Raw genomic sequence first — 21,774 nt, 5'->3', positions numbered from 1 at the left:
ATAACACGACGACAGTTTAAAATGCCGAAAAAACATAAGAGAATATTCTTTAGAAAATATTAACATAAATCAATACCCGAAATAAGAAATTAGGTAAATTTATGCATAGAATGAAATTGCTCTGTATCCTTGAGCGTTGAAATCATCTTTTAAACCATACTTAAATCTCCTCGTCATTAGGGACGAAGGTAACGCTTACTAGTAACGATGTCTTGCGTAACGTCAGAAGTGATGTTTGCATGCTTAAAAGATGTAAAGCAGCTCAAAATAAAATAGAAAGTGGAAGGTATTAACGGAAAGAAAGTTCATATGATGACATGTTTTAACTGCCCTTCTATTATAGAAGACGAACGTCGTGCCATTTAAAATATTCCCTTATAGACTCTCATAAGCAAAGTCTGATGCATGAAGATATGCGTTGGGTATTTTTAATTTACACATGCGGCATTAAGTGTTCCTGATAAAGGTAGTTCTAGAAAAGTGCTTCGGACACATGCCATTTATAGTGCGTTTTTTCTTTACCAGATAGTTTGTAATATATACTTTGGTTTGATAATGAAAATGTTGTTACGTAGTTGAAGAACCTGATATATATATTGTTTCTTAAAAGTCTGTCATATTTTGCTTTAGGTTGGTGCATAGATTGCAAATGTTTAATTGCTTTATATATTATGTTATCTTGTGATTCTTGTTGTCTGTTTGTATATGGTGATACACAAATAAAATATTGAATGTAAAAGAGCAGCGAGTATATTGCGCTTTCAATCAAAGGCACAAAAGCAATCAATTGTGGACTTAATTCGCGTTTTCTTTTCATAATTGTATTAGGTCGTGATATGAATGTTCTATCTACTCGTATACAAAAAAAATGTATTCAAAACAATGCTTGTGTACAATACAATATACAATATGCTTTATTTCAAAAACACACCGTCACATTGACATGTGAAACAAGAGGTAAATTACAAAATGCAATCATATACAATTAAAAAAAGAAATAAAACAACTTAGAAATGGAATATATAGAAAATTACTTTACTTTATATTTTTGAAAAAGACATAATTGTAACCAATCAGAAATAGAAATTTTAACTTTTGTGTTTTGTATCGAACATAGAACATGTTAGGCAACATTATATTTGTGTAAATCTAATATGATGTGGAAGACAGAGAGAGAAAGAATTTTCAAATTATCTGATTAGATACTCAAAAGTGATGTGCCATGATAGATCACTCTGTTTAACTAGATATTTGTTTATTTAACTTCATTGATTTTACGTATAATATAAAGGCCAATAACAAAGATGGTCGCAGCTAAAAAGTCACAACCTGCCATGAAGTAAAATGATGTGACGTAGGTACCTGTTACATCTCTTAAAAATCCTGAAATAAAAAAGATGCGATATACCAAATAAATAAATTAAACTAGTATATAGAAATCACACAAGTACATTCTAACAATTGACAACTGCATGATTAAGAGTCTTACATTAGTGAAGGAATGATATTCGGTGTTTTGTTCAGTACATTTCATACCATTTAACTAAAATGATAGACCCTATGTCATCCTATGACCAACGCATATGGTTTAGCACTGGTTAAAGGCCATTATAAAACAAAATGCTGTCAATTTGACGTGATAAAAATGAAATATTGTTGCAGTATTATGAAACAGTTCTATTGTTTGAATGAAGTCAAAAATATATGAACAGCACTGAATGTCAATACAAAATGTAATTAGCGACTGTAGTATTTTTCATTTATAACATACATAACAAATACCTACCCTGTTAACATATTTGTGAATCTCTGAATAGGTTTTTTATGAATATTTGTTATGGTTTTTTTTAAGGTAGAACATAGGAATATATTTTCTCAGATAGAACTTTCTAATACTTTGACGAAGTGAATATTTTATTATGCTTTTATTTAAATATATGATAGAATAGATATAGGAAGATGTGGTGTGAGTGTCAATGAGACAACTATCCATCCAAATAACAATTTAAAAAGTAAACCATTATAGGTTAAAGTACGGCCTTCAACACGGAGCCTTGGATCGCACCGAGCAACAAGCTATAAAGGGCCCCAAAATTACTAGTGTAAAACCATTCAAACGGGAAAACCAACGGTCTAATGGTATGTTTCACCATGCTATTTTTTAAGCTACAGGTCTTGTAAAATTGTCTAATTTTGCATAGACTTTTCATTGAAAATAGCTCGGTTTTGTCAATCAAAAAGAATTTTGAAAAATAAATTTAAGAAGACATGTTTTATAATCATTTAACGTTCTATTCATTTTACATTAACAAAAGGAATGATAGCAAAATTACAGAGAAAAGCATCAACAATCAAAATAAGCAGACCTACTGAAACATACTCTGTACTTCTTATACTCACCCATGAAAGGAGCTGACATTCCTAAGCTGACTCCCTGTAATAATACTAGAATACCCATAGCAGATCGGAAGTTTTCAAGTCCTAAGAAATCTACCAAAACTGGTGGAGTCAGAGCGAATATCCCTCCTGCACCAATTCCGCTTACAATACAGAGCAGTACAAAATGCCAGAATTCTTTACAAAGCGGTGTGAACATCAAGCAAACACTGGTTAAGCTAAGTGTTACTATAACAGTTACATGATTTTTGATTATTTTCCTGTCAGTAATAACCCCACACATTACCATTCCAATAAAGTCGCATGCATTTACAAGTGCAACAAGTATAGCGACTCCAGAACTATCAGTGTCCATTTCTCTTGCCAACGGTGCTATAAAAATACTGAGATATGCTGCAGGCACTCTTCCAAAACAATAAACCAGAGCATATATCCACATGAAAGGCTTCTTAAACAGACTAAAATCAACCAATTTATTTTTACAACTACAATCTTTTTCGATACTTTGATTGGAGTCATTTGGAACAGGTTTGTCATGAAAGTCAAGTAAAGATATACTGAAAGTACATTCACTCAAAACACGTGATACATTTGAATTGGATAATGTGTCTATGATCTTTGTTAAGGAGCCTTTGTTTGCATCTGTGGCTAAATGCTGCTCTGAATAAGCATTCTCAAATAATTGTATTTTCTCAATTCTTGCTTTAGGAATATTAAGGCTTATACTTCTTTTTCTTCCTGCATATTGTTGTTCTTTGAAAATATTGTTATTTTTTAGTAAAGTACTTGATCCCGGTTGCGTAATATCCCTGCCATCTATTTCATTTTTCGATTTCAATTTTTCGTTGATAATCTTAGGTCTAAGTAACAAAGAAAAAGCTATCAAATTCAGCTGCATCCCTCCAGTAATCAGCATTCCACCTTGAAGTCCATAATGTTTAATTAGGTAACTATAAATTGGCGGGAAAATTAAACCTCCAAAGGTGAATCCAGATACTGCTACAGCTTGTGCTAAATTACGTCGTTTCATGAAATAAACTCCAGTTAGATACATGAGTGGACCGTGGCAAAAAGTAAATGCTAAACCTGAAAAAGAAGACAATGTCATCATAATAAAAAAAATAAAAAAATAATGGAATCTTGAGACATATTTCATGATTTTACATTACACAAACATATCAAAATTATTGTGTTAGTAATACTATCAACCAATATCGTTTGATATAATGACGGCATTGGTAACAGTTTCATTGACTTTTTTTTAACGCTGACGTATAATTTTCTTGCTGCAATAATCATCAAGTGACTATTTTACAAATATTGGAAATATTATCCATTATTCATATACTTCTCTTACATTATAGATATACGGGAATTGAACATCTCATGCTCCACAAAACTGAGAGAATGATTTCCTTTTCTGCTAACTATTGCAACTAGTATCCATTTTGTAGAATGCAGACATGTTAAAGATATAAATATATCCAATATTCAAGATGTTTTAATTGGCTAAGAGGTGTACTCTTACTGAGTCTTTAGAGTCTTTATTTTCGTATGTTTTGTGTTTTCCGTTATGATACAGCTTATATGCTTTTAAAAAAATTTACTATATAACATCTAAAGGAGGTTTTATATTTCACTAAATTCCATATCGTATGAAAAAAAAGGTTCCCATTAGATTTGGAAAAAAGTAAAATTACAAAAATACTGAACTCCCAGGAAGTTTTAAAACGGAAAGTCCGAAAGAAAATTGCAAAATCAAAAGCTCAAACACATCTAACGATTGGACAACTGTCATAGTCCCTGCTTGGTACAGGCATTTGCTTAAGTAGAAGTGTCGGATTAAACTTGGTTGTATAGCTAGATAAACCTATCACTTGTATAAAGCACATGCAATGTGCCTATAGTAGTGCTCGGTTTACAAATATATCAAAATAATTTTGTGTGATTGATTGCTTTTTCTTTGATTGTATAATTATCACATCCACTTTATGCTGCATTAATTCATGTTTACTGAATATATAACTAGATACTCTAAAGAGTCCGCCGTATGTTCTACAATGGCCTCCAACGGTGAATCCTCCAAAATCTAAAGTCCAACAAATGAACATACTCTAGATCTTAAATATGTTTTGGGTATTTTTCGATTTTTGCAGTATCCCTCTTTATTCTATATTGTTTGCCAAAAAACGCAGAAACATCAATTAATTAAGGGCAATAGATCCCTTAAGGACAAACTTAGCTACGTGAAATATCTTAAGTTCTAAGTTATCTTGTCTCTACATTTCCGATTTCATTGAGTGTGAAGCTTAAGATAATATCTTTGGTTAGTTTGCTTGCTAGCTCCCTGGAGTCATTTTTTGGATAGGTAAACTACCCTCCTTTAAGAATAGACTAGTCCGACGGATAGCCAATCTATTTGATTGTAGGACTATGCTACTTCGAAAGGACGGTAGTTTACCTTACCTAATAATGACTTCACGGTTTAGCTAGCAAAGTTCACCAAAGATATTATCTTCAGCTACATACTCAATGAAATCGGCTGTACATCACTATTAGCGGTAATATTTCCGGTCCTATTTTCGTTATCTATAACGATTTTCAAGTTAATAGATTAATACTTGCATTTGACCAATACGTTCTATTGTTAGCATTGGTGGCAATGTAGGTTTGCAAGCGGGGTCATTTGTAACATGATTTTTTTTAAATTATTATAGACCCCAAAGATGATCTTGACCCTTATGGTTCAGATGAGAATATATTTGAAAAATAACAGACTACAAACGACGGCAACAGTGATCAGAAAAGCTCATTCGGATCTTAGGGCAGGTGAGCATAATAATCAATGAAATTTGTAAATTTTAAACGATTCCAAGGTAAATCGCGTGGCACATTTGAAATCAAAATGCAAAATGTGCTACGTTACTTGCTTTTATTGTCTGAAACTTACAGACATCAGTATTTAATTTTTAAACAGTCCTTCTCCATAACCCACCGATGTTATTCTATTCAAACGAATCGTCTCACCAGCCATAAATCCGTTTGTTATTACAATAATATCTATGCTACTAGCAAAACTTCCACCAATAAAAGCTCCACTGCACAAAATACTTGCTATTATTACACACTGTCTTGTTGTCAGATACCGTAGACCTACTGTCAGAACAGGCAGTGCTGCAAGTATAATTAGATGCAATTCAATGATTTCTCTATAAGTTTCAATAGTACACAAATCATAATATCCTGAGCGAAAAATCTTGAGCTGCTTTGATGCAAAATTGATATGGTTGGAGTAATTTTAAAAATGAAACAACCATATAGTGGGGTCCCAATTGAAATCTAGATTGTTGTCTTAAGATGTAATGTGTAACGGTACAACTGTTGTGTCTTTGCGAATTATAGAGTTTTGACTTAAACCGCCATGTTCAGAATTATGTTGTTAAACATATCGATGGATATAAGTTGATTCTCAATCACAGGTATGTGCTCATAAATGTACTCTCACCAAAAAATGTTAAGGAAAAGAACGACAGAAAGAATTAAGCTTTTTACGGTTGACATTACCAATTTGGGGAGACAAGTACACACATGTAAGGTCTTAAATAGTTTTAAATATATTTTTTAAACAAACGTTGAGGAAACTTTTAACAAAAATTCCCTAGTCAAATGACATAATCAAATTAAAGTTTAAACACATCAAACTAATATCGAAATATAAAAATACTTCTAGCTTCGAAAAGTCAGTTTCCTATGTACTAAATGGCGGATTAAACATGGTTTTATAGCTAGCTTAACCTCTCACTTCACTTGTATGTCAGCCGCATAATGTTCCATTATATTGACGACACTGTGTGATCAATACAAACAGACTTCATACATATAGGTTAAGATATGAAAAAAAATATGTACTTTTCCTTTTGGGAAATGTGTATCTGATATAATATTTGGCATACATACGTTGTTTTTGGGGTCTTCAATGCTCTTCAGATTTGTACTTATTTGGCTATACATCTATTTTTGATTTGAGCGTCACTGATGAGTCTTATGTAGAGGAAACGCGCGTCTTGCCTATTGAATCATAATCCTGGTACCTTTGATAACTATTGTTATAACACTTGTTTGACCACGGATAGATTAATTAATGAATTATTGCAATGGCTTTTGTACCTCAGACGAGTATTTGTGTACACATTTATGGAGCTAACTTACTGCATATGCTGTATGTTGTATGTAACACACCACTTATCATTGACGTAACTACTGAACTAGCATTAAACCTATCAATAAATCCATTAAAGAATACACCGAACCCTTTCATGGTAGCTCCAAACACACAAAAAGTTAATGTAGCTCCTGAAATGAGAAAACATCTCAAATGAGGATACTATTTGGCGCCTAGCTAGTGTTTTGATATAAGTTTTAATCAATAAACAATTTGTTACGCTTTTCAGTTAATTTATTAATAACAAAAAACCTCAGATAAAGTGAAATACTATGTTTAGACCATTGTGATTTTTGCTTTCTCACATATTTTATCATTTTAGCTCTTTTAAAACATGTTGGCAGTAGGCATACATTCAACTTCAAGGCAAGGTCTGAAGCTCATAAACTCGGCAATAAACGAAGGGCTTCGGGAAAATTCGGAGAGCCGACAATATTGCTTCGAAAGTTGGCGTACATCATTCCTAATGAATAGTATTAACAGAAACACGTGATGTATGCTCGGAATTCATAGTATACATGGTTATTAATGTAAAATATTTATTAAATTATTGTTATTTGACTTTTTGGCTAATCTAGTGCAATCCCTTAAATTTATTTCACAACTTAATCATGGGGAAAATGTATAATCAACAAAGGGGCCAGTAAAATAAAAATTTAACTCTCACAGACTCAGATGGCCTACGTTCATTGCCTATTTGTATGCTAGATTGCAGCGTAGCTTGACATTGGATCTATAAATTCTCATTTGTGTACGAACTATTTCAAACTTTTGGCTACTTATATCATTAACTCGAAGAAAAATTTGTACTAAAATCCAATAAATTAATATTGATGTAAAACATTATACCCGCCAAAACCTTCCATGCCCAGCCTCCATAAATATCTTTGTCTTGAATATAGTCAAGTGAAAAATGGCTTTTAAAATCACTATTTCCCGTCAGTTGCTCTTTCTCCACATCACGCTGATCATCAGTAGCTTCATTGTCTACGGGTATAGTTATTTCTGTTACATTTTTATACATAGTTTTATGTAAGCTTTAAAATTTCGCATGTAGAATATGTCAAGAAAATTCTGAAAGTAGAAATAGATAATTCTAAGTTATTTGAAAAGTCCCTTTTTTTTTTGTGTTTATTATTCGAATGATATCGGTACAAATGTGTAATCATCAAAATCGTACTTACTAATCTAAATGTATCTATAATTTATGTATTGATGTGTAACAAATAATATCTAACGAAAGCAAACTGACAGCTATCTCTGAAATTAAAATATATTGCAAACATAGGAAGATTTTTTTTTTAAATGTGCAAAGCTAACACTTCATACATTTAACCTTTAAAAAGATCCAATGCTTTTGAGAATAAAATGGATCATCTTTGTCTATGAACTTGATTTATGATATATTAATATGAGTTTACTAGGTTTTATTTTAGCCAAACTTTTAAATTATGACATGCATTCCCCTACGACGAAGCTTTAAGTAGACAGTATGTGTCTAATCTGTACTTTTTCTTATAATTGGTTCGGAACCAATTATTGTTTTATCTTTGGCATTGACTTATTCTATATATCAAGATATTACGTAGTGTTGCTTATCTTCAAATCATCATGAATTTTGCCAACTAGGTCAATATATTTAATTTGATATGACATTTGTGTGTCCATGACATGACTTTTCTATCCTTTGATACATGCTAACAATATGAAGCGCATGGGTTCATTACATAAAGACGATGTGTCATATACCATCTAAGATGACCCCTAACATTTTAACTTTCATCTCAAGATCAAAAGTAGATATTGCGTACCATTTCATGTTCATCTCAAAACCATATTTGTTCTTAACTGTCATTGGAAGACTTTTCTAGTGTACCATATTTTCTATGTTGGTAACATGCCACGGCCCCCTTTAATATTAATAATTGTTAAAAATTCCAAATTAAAAACAAATCTCATCCCCACCCCCTTAACCATATCTTTTTTGAAGTTTTTGACAAAACCTGCACAATACACCAATAGTTATATATACCTTATATATCGTTTAATTATAAATTTGAAGAAAAAAAAACAGTTTCAATCCCAGCTCCGTAAAGTATGTATATTTATATTGCCATGATAAAACATTTCCAGTTAACCGGAGGTTTTTGTCCCAAAAGTCCATGCCCCGCTTGTTCTTTTATCAGAAAAATAGTGTTCAAATATCTCTACAATTGTACAGATTTATACCTCTATTTTTGGTAAACCTGTCCGACAAGATTTGTTAAATGCACCATGCATCTTTGTGTGTCCTAATCCCTTATATCACACATCGTCAAATATTTCGAAAACCGTTAAAATTTTAATCTTCTGTTTATTTATATCATGTTCAACTAATCACTATCATAGAGGAAATACAATTATGTATATCACTGGCGTACATGTACCACTTACGGTTATAAAATGCAACCATACAAATGACATAATCACAACACATTACATTCTTGACGCCGACGCCGGAAACAGCACGCCTCACTTTTAGTATATCGCCGAAAGACTAAAGCAAGTATTTCCCGCTTTCAAAAAATAAATCAAACCTATTTGCACGAGAGTGTTATATCAAGTAATGGGTAATAAGAAGTTAAAATATGTGTCGATTTGAAAAAAATATAACACAGAAACCATTTCATAATTGAGGAGGCTGAAATATTTATAACTTTTCAAATCGTTGATTTTAAGGATATTGTACCTCTTTGTTCGATGATGGCAAATATTGCTAAATGCATTTCGAAATGCGCCAGTGGTCCAGCAAAAAAACACCAATATGTATATCCCTAAATAATATTACATTGTGTAATGCAATGTTTTGGTCAATATATTTGTTGTTTTTAATTTCAAGCTTACAAAGTAAAAGCTGAGATTTCCTGATGAAATACTTTTTTTTAAATAGTTAAGTCTCCCAATTTTCATTATCCAATTGTTCTTTGAGTAGATTTATGCGGATACGCATTATAAGCAGTGAAATATGTTAATGTTCACACTCTAAAACGCTTGTCTTCATTCCGCAGTAAACTAATGATCACTAATTTTGTTCTGTTATCTTTATTAGTTGACATACATTTGGTCTTAATTCTTCTTTTAAATATTTCAAATATTGGTTATCTTTTGACTTTAAAGCCAAGGTTATTTACTAACGTTGAATGTCAGACAGTCGTACTCTTTCGTAGTGTTTTGTCAGCAAGTTTAGAAGAGTAAACATGCTATATTCAAGATAAAGAGGTTTGGTTTTTTTAAAACAAGGATTGACTTCCCTCAGGGTTTGACTATCTCTAAATTGTGTTCATGTTTGTTCTGATCTTTATGAATTATTAGCCACTCAATTTTTAGAAAACATCATTGATAAAATTATGTCGATTGTAATTGTATGTAATTGTACTTTAGTGCAGTACAGTTAGTCTGAAGTACTTATATGTTAACATGAATTATCATTGATATGATTATTATAACTAAAAATTGACTGCTATTAAAATTATTTTTCGATATACTAAGGATTTTGTACCCCTGAAATATATTAACTTAGTCGTATTTGATAAAACCCGTGGGTCCTCAATGCACTTTAACTTTGAACTTCATTTTGCGTTTTTTTTTTAATTTTTGAATCGAGCGTCAATGATGAGCCTAATGTTGACGAAACGCACGTCTGACGTACAAAATTTTAATCCTCGTATTTATTACGAACTTTTTAACTTCAAATATTTCACATTCCAAACATTTTTAAAACTATATTCATTACTATATCAAAGTTTGAACTCACATGTTCAGAAGACAGTGCCCTCAGTATACATGTACTTGGATGTTATAGTTATGATTAGTAAGATAAGACGGTTCGTGCATGTCTTATCAGTGTATTAAACTGATGTTTATATCATATATTACTTTTCAGGGTTGTAAGAGACAATCTCAAGGTTAACTTTCCTTAACAATAATGAAACACTTCCTAAATAATTTATAATGAAATTCAATTTAGAACGATTCTCAAGAGATTTATTTTTCTCAGCCTTCATACAAAAATAATTAAAATCAGAGGGTAATTTCATTCGATTTATCGGATAAACAAGAGAGTGCGCCGGTCCATGAAAGTATAATATTGACAATATAATATTTCCATGAACGAATAGACAAAGAAATGAATTATGTTATGTGGGAGAGTCTCTCTAAACGCATAGAAAATAGGAGTATTAGTTATTTATGCTATCCTATATTCCTAAACACAAAATGACATTTTATCATCTGATACCAAATACCATAATTTAAAAGAATATTTTCATAGATAATGATATTAATCCCTGAGACGGTTTTTTTTAAGTTTTCTTTGCTATATAGTAAGTCACCTAGAAAAAAATATAAATTTTAGAAAAAAAGACAGACCAAATTGAAAATTCTCTTAGGTCTACACAAAGCATATCAACGACTGACTATGGACAAAAAGTACCAACATAATAGTATGAAATGTCAACGCAAAGCCAAATTTCAACATATAGATCGACTAAAATATTGATTATTATACCTAAAACGGATTAAGATAATAAACTAATTAGATGCAGTGACCATGTGCAAGGTAAATATAATAAGGTGTTGATAAATGTTAGTAACTCACTTTGAAGTATGGATAGAAATATATTTTTAAGAGGCTGCAAATACCAATGGGACATTCAAAGCATACAATTTAAGAGAAACTGACAACGCCATGGCAAACGCAACCCGGTTTCCAACAAATATTCAAGTTGTCTGCACGCAAAGCCAACAATGTGAAAATGTCGTTAAACTTTAGTCTACCGTTTAATAAAATATTAGTATTCAATTTATAGTTTATATGTATCAATATAAAATCAAAACAAGAATTTGCCAATAGTACATTGGGGCATAATAAGTACCGATAGCAGTAATTATACTCAAAGATCTGTAAATATTTTCCATTGAGAAATTTCAAAATGAAAAGTGGACTCTTATTTTTAATTACTTGCCCAGTCAGTAATATTTTTTTTAATGACTGCGAAACCATGGTAACGACATGCATGAAGTCAAATCTTGACTCTGATCAAAATTACGAAATTGAAAAAAAAAAAAAAAAAAAAATACAGGCTTCCATAAAAGGAAAACATTACGGACATAAATCAAACTTAAAAAAAGGAAAGTATCCGGATAATTAGAAATACCACTGTCAAGTTGTTTTTTTGACTAAGCCTTTAAAACCCGAGTAGATTAGTATCACTGATAGGGCAATAGTAGATAAGTATCACTGATAGGGCAATAGTAGATTAGTATCACTGACAGGGCAATGATACGTCTATTAATAATAGCTCGAATACTAGAAATTATTATATAAAAAAATTGATATACATTTTTGTTTAGGGGCCAGCTGAAGCACTCCTGCGGGTGCGGGATTTTCTCACTGAATTGAAGACTCATTGGTGGCCTTCGGCTGTTATTTGCTCTTTGGTCGGGTTATTGTCTCTTTGACAAATTCTTAATTTCCATTCTCAATATAACTTATACACTTCTTATCGTCATAATACTTATATATTGTAAATTTAACTATTTGTCATAAAAACCTATATTATAAAGATCATATCTCTTTGAAAAAGTCTAGCAAAGGTCTACCAAGCTCATTGGTAGTAAATAGAAAAATTGTGACTGGAAACAGACTGCAAATATAGAGAAATATATATACTGGATGAACTTTTGGTTCCCTTGATTTAGAGAGATTTACAGAAGGTAACAGGTATCGTTTGATTTCGTCAGTTTTTTAAGACTATCTTATACTTTAATTTACCTTAGAGTTAAGTTTTTTTCTGCTTCGTATTTGTTGTTCAGTAAAGATTTATTCAAACAGTTCGGATGAGTCACTTTTTGTTGCATTGTTTGTGAATAATTGATTTTTATTGAAAACTAATAATATCTTAGTGTTAATAACATTTTTCTATAAAATCTAATTCAAACATAGAACTCGGATTTTGTTACAATCATTTGTGGAGCTAAATATATAATTCATGTACATGCATTCAGAAAACATATTGAAGATATCTACACTTTTCTTATTCTTACATATCAGACATATGTGAATAGAGAGTTCATCTTGTCTCATTATCACTCATACCACATATTCTTTATATTTATATAAGGCAATTGAAATTGAGTTTTTTATTATATATTTTTCTGGTAAAAGGGAGCTAAGCATATAGTGGAAGATATTAGCAAGCAAAATCGAGGGAATTGTGCAAATGATGATACAAGCATGAAAATTACCACAAAGCATCAGTATTATATACTTTTTAAGAATTAACTGCTGGCCATTACAAAAATGAGTTTTTCAAGATGGCCACGGCCATTTTCTAAAATGGCTGTTTTCTTTAGTTTGAAAATACTGATTTTTTTGGAAAACTTTTCTTTGAACTTCTTTTTAGTAAAAAAAACAATTACCAGGTTTCGTGGATACATTCCTTACATCAAATATTTATTAAAAATGAATATTTGACATATCCAGTATTTGCGCATGCGCTAAAATGTAACAAAATTCTTTCAAAAACGTTTGAACTATTTACCATAAATTTAGTGTTTTGGGATTTCTAATAATATTATGAATTGATTAAATAAAAATTTTCAAGGTTATGATACACATGTGTTTAACACTTTTGCGCATGTGCAAACTATTTATAGACATCAAGAGCGATTTGTATGCCCTACCAGTCCATTCTCAGGTATTCGATGGTTAAGGCGAAAATGTGGTTAATCCCGGAAAAAACATCAATTGTAACTGCAAATCAGCCACTTTATGAAATTCAGTGGAAATTGCCTTTTTTGTACGGAAAAGATAAGTGTATCGTCATGTTTGGTGAATTGCACATTGAAACGACTTGTTATGAAACTCTAGGTGATATATTTCGGGATAGGGAATGGACATGTTATCTTACTGGTGCCAATATTGCAACACCAAGAACGCCAGATTCTTTTTATGTATGTTCAAATGTATCTAGAACTAGACAGGCCCTTCAGACAACCACACGTAGTTTGCTTGAATTGTTAATTCAGATTATGAATGCTAAACTTAGAATATATTATTATGTCATGACTCTGTGGCTTTCAGTGATTCAAAAGACTGGTGTAAGGAAATAGAGTCATCTCGACCACAGTTTAATTCCTGGCGTTCAATTATAAATAAAGAACTTCTTTTTATTTTGGTATTATGTATATTTTATGAGTGAGATTTCGTACTTTTCAAACAGTCCATATAAAGCATGATAGCATATTGTTTTAGGTCTTGATCTTATGAATTATGCTCGGTCGTTACCGGACCGTCTCCGAGATATGACTTCTCTTCCCGAACATCACCCACAGGTGGCGATGGAATTTGAAAATGATAATTTCACTGTTCGTAAGACCACCAAATTTCTTTCTTATTACACAATTGATCAGACACAAAAACAAATTTATACAATTGTGAAGGGCGATGTTGGTGCCATAGGATTATTCAAAGATCACTTTTACACAATTGGGTGGTAGCTGGACCAGGATTCAGTATACTAGAATATGAATTTGAAAGATCTAGTGTTTTGGGTCATTCTACAACAGACGAACGACATGATGAAGACTCTACGAAAACACAAAAAGATTTCTTTAAACAGCTTAAAATGATTGAAAGCGATGAACGAGTCTGGAAATTCATGTCTAGAAGAGTCGTCAGATTTGTCCAAAAAAATACTCCATTTAGGAAATGGTTGATTCGGAAACAGAAAAGATATGTAAATAAACTCCAAGATATTGGTCCAAACAATACGAAGATCTTTTGAAGTAAATGCAAAACGTCTTTGTCAAAAACAAAGCTAGAAAACCTTTAAAGTGATTGCGATATATTTTCTAGACTTTTCATTTATTGTCACAGTAGACAGTTTTACTTGGAATATTTCTTTATCCATAAAAACTAAACAGCTCCTCTGTCTTTATCTCAGGTAGAACACTAAGGATTTGTAGTAGTTTTCTCTGTGAAGAAGACAACGAAACAAAATTGTTCAAGTTTCTTGCTGACAAAATTTCTTCTTGAGAGACTATTACAGATGTGTATGTTACTCATGGTGAACATATTCTTTGCAATTTCAATATAGATACTTCCTATCCATCCCTTTGTAATCATAAAGAAGCAGATACACGGATGTTTGTCCATGTTCGGCATGATTATGAAAAGTGTTGTAAAATGTAATTTTAGGTAGTACTGACACAGATGTAATACTAGTAGTATCAATAATTGCAGCAATAGGAAAATGAGGTAGAAAAAAATGTGGATAGGTTATGGAAGGAATAACGACTTTCGATGGATTTCTGTACGTGACATATGAAATGCGTTTGGTGCTTGTGTAGCTGCTCTTACTTTCGTCCATGCATTCAGTGGATGTGGCACTTAGTCGAATCGTCGTAAGAAAGGGAAGAGGTCAGCTTGGCTAACAATGGAAGTTTTTCCAGATGTAAAGGACGTTTTTTTGGCTTAAGTATGAAGCGAGGCACGATGTGAATTGTTTGCCAGGAGGCAGCGGCATTGTGATGCAATTCCGCCTACAAGAGGATCTTTTCCAGAGCACAACAAAAGAGAAGTAATTCAAGGAGGATTTGTTCGGGCTTAGCCTGATTCGTGTATTCGACAGGTACATGTACAAAGTCATAAACATTGGGATTGGATGAAAGAAAGAATCAATGACATTTGGAAACCACAAAATTGACTTCTTTGACTGCCGTTGGTGTCAGGACATTTTGAAATACGGGTTGTTGTATAGACAACTATCAGATAATTATAAGCAATTTGTCTTTCTAACCAAACTAGGGATTTAAAGATGAGCTATAATCCAAAAGGTCCAAAAAGTATAGCCAAATCTGTGAAAGGAATCAGAGCTTTGCTTGAGGGAGATACATTCCTTAATTTATAATAATTTTGAATATTTTGTAACAGCAAATTTTTTATAACACAAAAAAATCCGTATTTGTATGCCAGTACCGAAGTACTGGCTACTGGGCTGGTGATACCCTTGGGGACTTATAGTCTATCAGCAGAGGCATCTACCCAGTGGTAGTAAAAAAAACGGTTACAATTTTCTTGCACCAGACGCGCATTTCGACAATACATGTTAAGTTGATAGAAATTATAAAATAATATTTTCTACGTATTTGTCGCCATTTTTTAACCGGAAGTCACTATTTTTTCATTTATGTGTTGTTATGTCGTACTTAGGAACTGCTTTTAACCTTTTTTTCATAACTTACATTGGATTAAACCTATAACACATCTTTCAAGGATGTACATCCCTTGTAAAGTTGCTTGAAAGTAGAAAAATAGAATTTTTTTGACTTTTTGGCCAGCATTTTAAAACCGGAAGTCACCTTTAGTTTTATTAATGTGTTGTCTAGTCGTAATTTAGGAACGGTCATTTACTTTTTTATCAATCTGAAATTGGATTTTATATATAACACACCTTTCAAAGGAGTAACGAATTATTGCCAATTTGTAACGACGCCATTTCCGAAATGTGTGGTGGCCATTTTGAAAAAATGATTTTTTTTTCTGGCCAGCAGCGGATTTCTTTAAAGTATCATTTAGTCAACCTTTATACCAAATTTCATGCTTGTATCACGATTTGCACAATTATGTCCATAATATCTCCCACTAATATAAGAATCACATCTACCTGCCCTTGGAAATGCATAACATGTATACCATGATATCAAAAGTTCATACGACTCTATTAAATTGAAAATACAATTAATCTTTTTAATTAATTCAATATTTAATAATGTTTATCTTTATAGTGATGGAAGTTGCAATTTTTCTAGTTTTACAAATTAGTCGTCAAAAATTTTGAATCAACATTTGAGTTACATGCTAATTCTGTAATAAGAAAAATTGACGGGGAACTGTGATACTGAAGATATGTCTCCAACTAAATTGAATCCAACAGGAACGAAAGCCTTAGTGGAAAGCTCATGTACACGTTGTTCCTTCGATAAAGAGAGTTTCATTGCTTTGAAAAGAACTTGTCAATTTAAGATATTCTTGATTAAAGGAAAGAAGAGTGACAAACATTATGAAGAGAAAGACAAATAAAAAAGTGGTCTGATGTACTTTCATGTCAAAAGAAATAAAAGTATTATACAGCCCGTAACAGAGTAGTGATCGAATTTGCGTTTCTTTACCGTCAGAATAAGTTACGTTATCGAGAAACTTATTTCAGAAGTGACATAATAGTCCAGTCGATTTGTTCAGATTTTTGACAGAATGTGGTAAAAGCATGAAATTTGGAATAGTGGTAGTATATGTCATGGACAACATTTTAAGCTATGGACCCACTCTGAAAGTCGAAATTTGCGGAAGTGGCGGCCATTTTAAAATGGCTGCCGTTTGATCTCTATAGATTAATAAAAAAAATTATAAAAAAATATTAGAGAAGATATTGACATGAAACCTGGGTAATAGAATAACAGTGCTGATTCCAATTGTCTTGTTGAACAAAGTTTTTGGAAATGTTACCCATATTGAATATTGAATGGCGGCCATCTTGAAAAATCTTTGTTTTTTTAAGCCAAAAAGTCATTATTCGATGAAAATTAAGAAAAAAACCAATGTGGAAGATATACAAATGTATTTGTTTGAGCTATGTAAACGGGACGAAAGGCGAGCCTATGACCCCCCTCCCCCTTACATAGAGTAGTACAACTTAATACTGCCTTTACACATTTGCTTTTCCTTAGTAACCGTTTCACTTTTTTATCAGTTAAGCGCTTGCTGCAGAAGTTATTATAAAGTCATATAGTATAGTCATCTGTGTATAGTCATCACAGATGACAAGAACTTCATATGTATTGATTTTTGGAAGCCATTTTGAATGATGGCCATTTTGAAAACATGAATTTCCAATATAACATTATTCGCTAATCATATTTATTCACTGTTTGCATTCACACTCTTTTTTACAAATATGCATTGGATATTTATAAAATGGTCAGATAAGGCATGCGCATGTTTACAAAATAAAGATATCAGTATAAAAATTTCTAACTGTTACTTACACGTTTGCCTAAGTAACTTTTTAAAACAGAAATTACGTATTTATGATTTAATTTATGACCGAACGTTGTTGTTGGAAAATATCAAAATTGTAGATTTCTAAAACACTGGAGATAGATATCAGAAGAACAAAATGGGCGTTTAGACTAGAAGGAATGTGTGAAACGGCAAGAGAGGACATGTGAGGGATTGCATGCAATGTCAAGCAGATCCAAACAGAACAGACATAGACATTTGAGCTGGCAATCACTCTTTTTGATGCAGGCATACAACGATGTTGGGTCTTGAATTGGTTTTCCTTTCGCTCAATTGGAAACAGTTGAATGAGGGTTATGGAACTGCAGAACCTCTCCAGACGGCACAAATCTTGTCAAACAAATTTTCAGACCTCAAAATATTTCATCAGTAAAAGGGAAAACATACTTCAGATGTTGAAGATAAATTGCCAGTTGAAAGAAAACAAGAAGTAAATAGACACTATTAAGTGATATTGAATCAACACAAACAATGACTGCAATGTATTTTTTTCTGTTGTGATGTACCTGAAGATCACCATGATACTTCGAAATTTAAAAATCGACAACAATGGGACATGACTGTGCACCTGTACCAAAAGACAAATTTCCTTATCCAAAGTTAGAGCTGGAGATGTCAAATCACCAGTATCCTGCTTGATGATTGAAAAAACTTGACAATATAGCAAATAGGCAGAGTAAAAGACACAGAAAGAAAGCCAATAATCTTTTATCCTTGGAGTTGTGCTTTCCAAAATAATAAAATAGATTGACGGCACACGGTCTGGCAGAGGTATTGCACCAATCTCCAAGCGTGCAGATCACGCTAAATTGTACAATAAACGCCTGGAACAACTTGTAGTTATCATGGAAGGACAGTATAATACAACGCATCTAACTACTAGTAAATATGAATGTAGCTAACAAAGGATATCTGCAAGCATACAAGCAAGATAAATAAGTTCTCTTGATTTTCAACAAAGGTATTCTATAAGCTCTGAAACAGAACTCATAATTAAAGGGTATCATCATAGCCCTAGCAGGCAAACTATATATGCTTGCTACTAAGAAAAGCTTTACAGCAGGGATACTCAACAACAGATTTTAACACGAATCAGTTCATAAGCTTCCTTAGTATGAATGGTACAGGATGGCCAAACATCGAGACACAATCCAGTAATATCGATAGGTGGAAGACAACACCATTTCTCAGCTATAATAGTTCAATTGTGCAATTCGTCATCGGAAGGATACAACTGCAGCTTATCAGTCCTCCGATAGAGAGTAAGATGTCTTAAAGATTGTGGAACGGATTCATTTGAAAGCCTACAATGAATGTCCCTGTAAAATTTTCAATAGTATCAAGCATAACTCTTCAAACTATTCTAGTAGCTATGACTATGAAGAGGCCTTCCCCATCACGACTTAAACATTTTGTAAAAGACAACGGCCTGTTTCAGAACTTCCCCAACATATTCATTGAGAATCCAGAGAAAGACGCAACCTTTCATGTGTGCTTGCATATCATCTATGGTAGCTAGTATTCAATTTTTCATAACTGTTGTATTAATCAATCCTTCCATGACAACTAATATTTACTAAGGAAGTTTACTGTACCATTTTTCCATATCATCAATTTCAAATTTTAAAACAATATCTGTTCCAGACTGTGAGCCGTCACTGTTTTCTATTATTTTGGCAAGCCCCATTGCAATGGATAACAGATTCTTGACATTATTTCTGTGTCTCGAATTCTGTCTAATTTCCTTGTCGTACAGTTTTAACAAACATTTAGCATGAGATCGGCTCCTGAAATATTAATCTTCAGCACTGAGTCTGGCTAAAAGAACCATGGTTAGTAGTTCAAGTGATAGTCACATACTCTATTGTCGATCACAATTGTTGATGCTTTATAATGATAGTCAGATACCTCATCACAAAGAAAGAAAGAAATATCTGCAATCATCGTTCTTGTTTATTCATCACAAACTATGGCTGGTTATTCTACTGTTTTTTTTTTTAATCCGTGACTCATTTTGTTTTTCCTGACTATATATATATTAAAATTTGCTTTGACAGGATAAGTACATTTTGCCTTGTGATTCTCCCATTGAATAGCCTTCATCAACGTGGAACATTTGTATGCTTCAAAAAACAACTGATTACCAGCTCAAATGTCTGTGTCTGTTCATTTTGTATGTGCTTGGCATTGTAAATCATCACGTGTCCTCTCTTCCCGTTACGGAATTCTTTCCAGTCTTTTTATTTATTAGATTTTTTCAGCTCTAGTGATTTTGATTTTTTCCTGTTCAAAATATAGTGCTCCTATTGTATATACGCGTTTTTTTGTATAGTACCTAATCCCTACATGCTAAACTGCAATTAAAAGAATTAACGTATTTCTTTAAATACATTCATTTGTTAACATATGCATATCTTATTTGAGCACTTGGTGAATATATCTTATATATGAAAAGCAACATTCATAGATAAATGATTAGCAAAACTAGTTGTAAATGCATATAAAACTTAGTATTAATTCAAAAAACAATTTAGGATAGCGAATAAAAATATATTGCAAATTTACGTTTCCAAAATGGCCACCATTCAAGATGGCCACTAAATACTTCAATAGTCCTCAAGTTATATTCTTTGTCATCAGAAATACGAAAGTTTATCAAAATTAGTTAAGTAACATATTTTTCATATTTTTTCTAATAATTTTTATTGACTTTTCGGACATGATTTCAAAATGGCAGCCCAGAGCCGCCATTTTGATTTTCTGAATTGGTTCCATATCTATAAATGTTCGTTATGACCACAACTAACACTCTGCAAAGTTTGATGCTTTTACCACAATCTGAGCAATTGTTTCACATTTCGATTGGACAATAATTTAATTATCTTCATCGACAAAATATTTCATGTCCAACGTGTAAGTTTTCATTGTTTAAGTCGAAGTTTTTTTAACACAGTAAAACATTCTTTATAATCAACCTCTGTCATTGGCATTTTCATTTTAACGGTATCAAATATGGGATCTCCAAATTTCTATCATTTGTTACGAGGAAATCATTATTCAATCGAACATATGTCTTTGTTCATGACACATATTATCATCATAATTATGAAATACAAAGGAGTTGAAATGATCAAATACTTTCGAACTGACGGAAACAAAAATACATAATCTAGAATGTCTTTATCGGGATCGCATCCATTGTTTCTACAATACACATTACCTCATCGATTTACTCAATGTAGATATTATGTACTAATTGCACTGTGAGATTCAACACTGTAATAGTTTTTCTTTCGTCTGATACAGAATACCCCATATCTTTTCTTTTTTTCATACCTATCTGTTTATTATGTCCCCGGGATTATGTCAATCATTCATTGTGGCAATACCGACATGCTTTTACTTTGTCACAGAAAAAAAACTGAAATAAATTTCCTTCAAATCGAAGTTAAAAATACAAATGTACCCTTTAACATTTGAAATGTTGAAGACAAAATTGCTCTCTTTCTTAAGTTATTGACGAATATTTGAAATTAAAACCTCTATGAGATGTGATGTACGGCATTTCATTTTATCATTGGTAATGATCCATATCTGTCAGAGAAGAAATATTTGTAATCTCAGAAAGTTTTCGTAAAGATTGTTAGATACCACTAATCGTTCCAACAGTCAACACAACAGAGACAAACAGGGAAAAAAATATTAAAATGAAAAGATTTGACTTTATGTTTTAAGGAACTGTAGAGGTCTCCACTGGTATTCAACTAGGGTAAAATTCAAAACCTTAAATATGAAAGCCTCAAAATCCATGATACTTTTTCTGTGCGGTAGTTATATCTACAAAATCCAATCATGTACACGACATATAATACATGTATATTCATACATGTATCTTTATATATTGGGAATTTATTTTTGTTTCCAAGCAGAATTATAACGTTATGTATAAGTGCCTCCGTTCACTGCACAATTGTGAATTGTCTTCCTAAAGTCCAGCCAAAATAAATGGCACAAGTTCACGTAGAAATCAGAAATA

General features: G+C 32.1%; 1 protein-coding gene across 1 annotated transcript; it reads right to left on the bottom strand.

Annotated features, from left to right (window-relative positions):
• Positions 1-1,105: 1,105 nt before the first annotated feature.
• Positions 1,106-10,465, bottom strand: LOC134709685 (monocarboxylate transporter 12-B-like). The gene is made up of 6 exons (XM_063569833.1): positions 10,413-10,465; positions 7,469-7,693; positions 6,607-6,750; positions 5,425-5,571; positions 2,401-3,483; positions 1,106-1,383 (listed from the first exon to the last, which is right to left on the bottom strand). Exons 2-6 carry the CDS (start codon positions 7,641-7,643, stop codon positions 1,256-1,258), a joined length of 1,677 nt encoding a protein of 558 aa, XP_063425903.1. The 5' UTR covers positions 7,644-7,693; positions 10,413-10,465; the 3' UTR covers positions 1,106-1,255.
• Positions 10,466-21,774: the final 11,309 nt, after the last annotated feature.

Source organism: Mytilus trossulus, chromosome 3, assembly GCF_036588685.1.
Source record: "Mytilus trossulus isolate FHL-02 chromosome 3, PNRI_Mtr1.1.1.hap1, whole genome shotgun sequence".
NCBI lineage: Eukaryota > Metazoa > Mollusca > Bivalvia > Mytilida > Mytilidae > Mytilus > Mytilus trossulus.
Note: the sequence above shows the minus strand (reverse complement) of the source record. Positions and strands in the feature narration are given on the sequence as shown.

What these genes read in the sequence shown, in the direction of transcription:
- LOC134709685 (XM_063569833.1), bottom strand. Translation starts at nt 7,643, where the DNA reads ATGTATAAAAATGTAACAGAAATAACTATACCCGTAGACAATGAAGCT. An exon ending in TACAACATACAGCATATGCA is followed by an intron (nt 5,572 to 6,606) that starts GTAAGTTAGCTC and finishes TTATACTTGCAG; the next exon opens with CACTGCCTGTTCTGACAGTA. An exon ending in AACAAACGGATTTATGGCTG is followed by an intron (nt 3,484 to 5,424) that starts GTGAGACGATTC and finishes CTTCTTTTTCAG; the next exon opens with GTTTAGCATTTACTTTTTGC.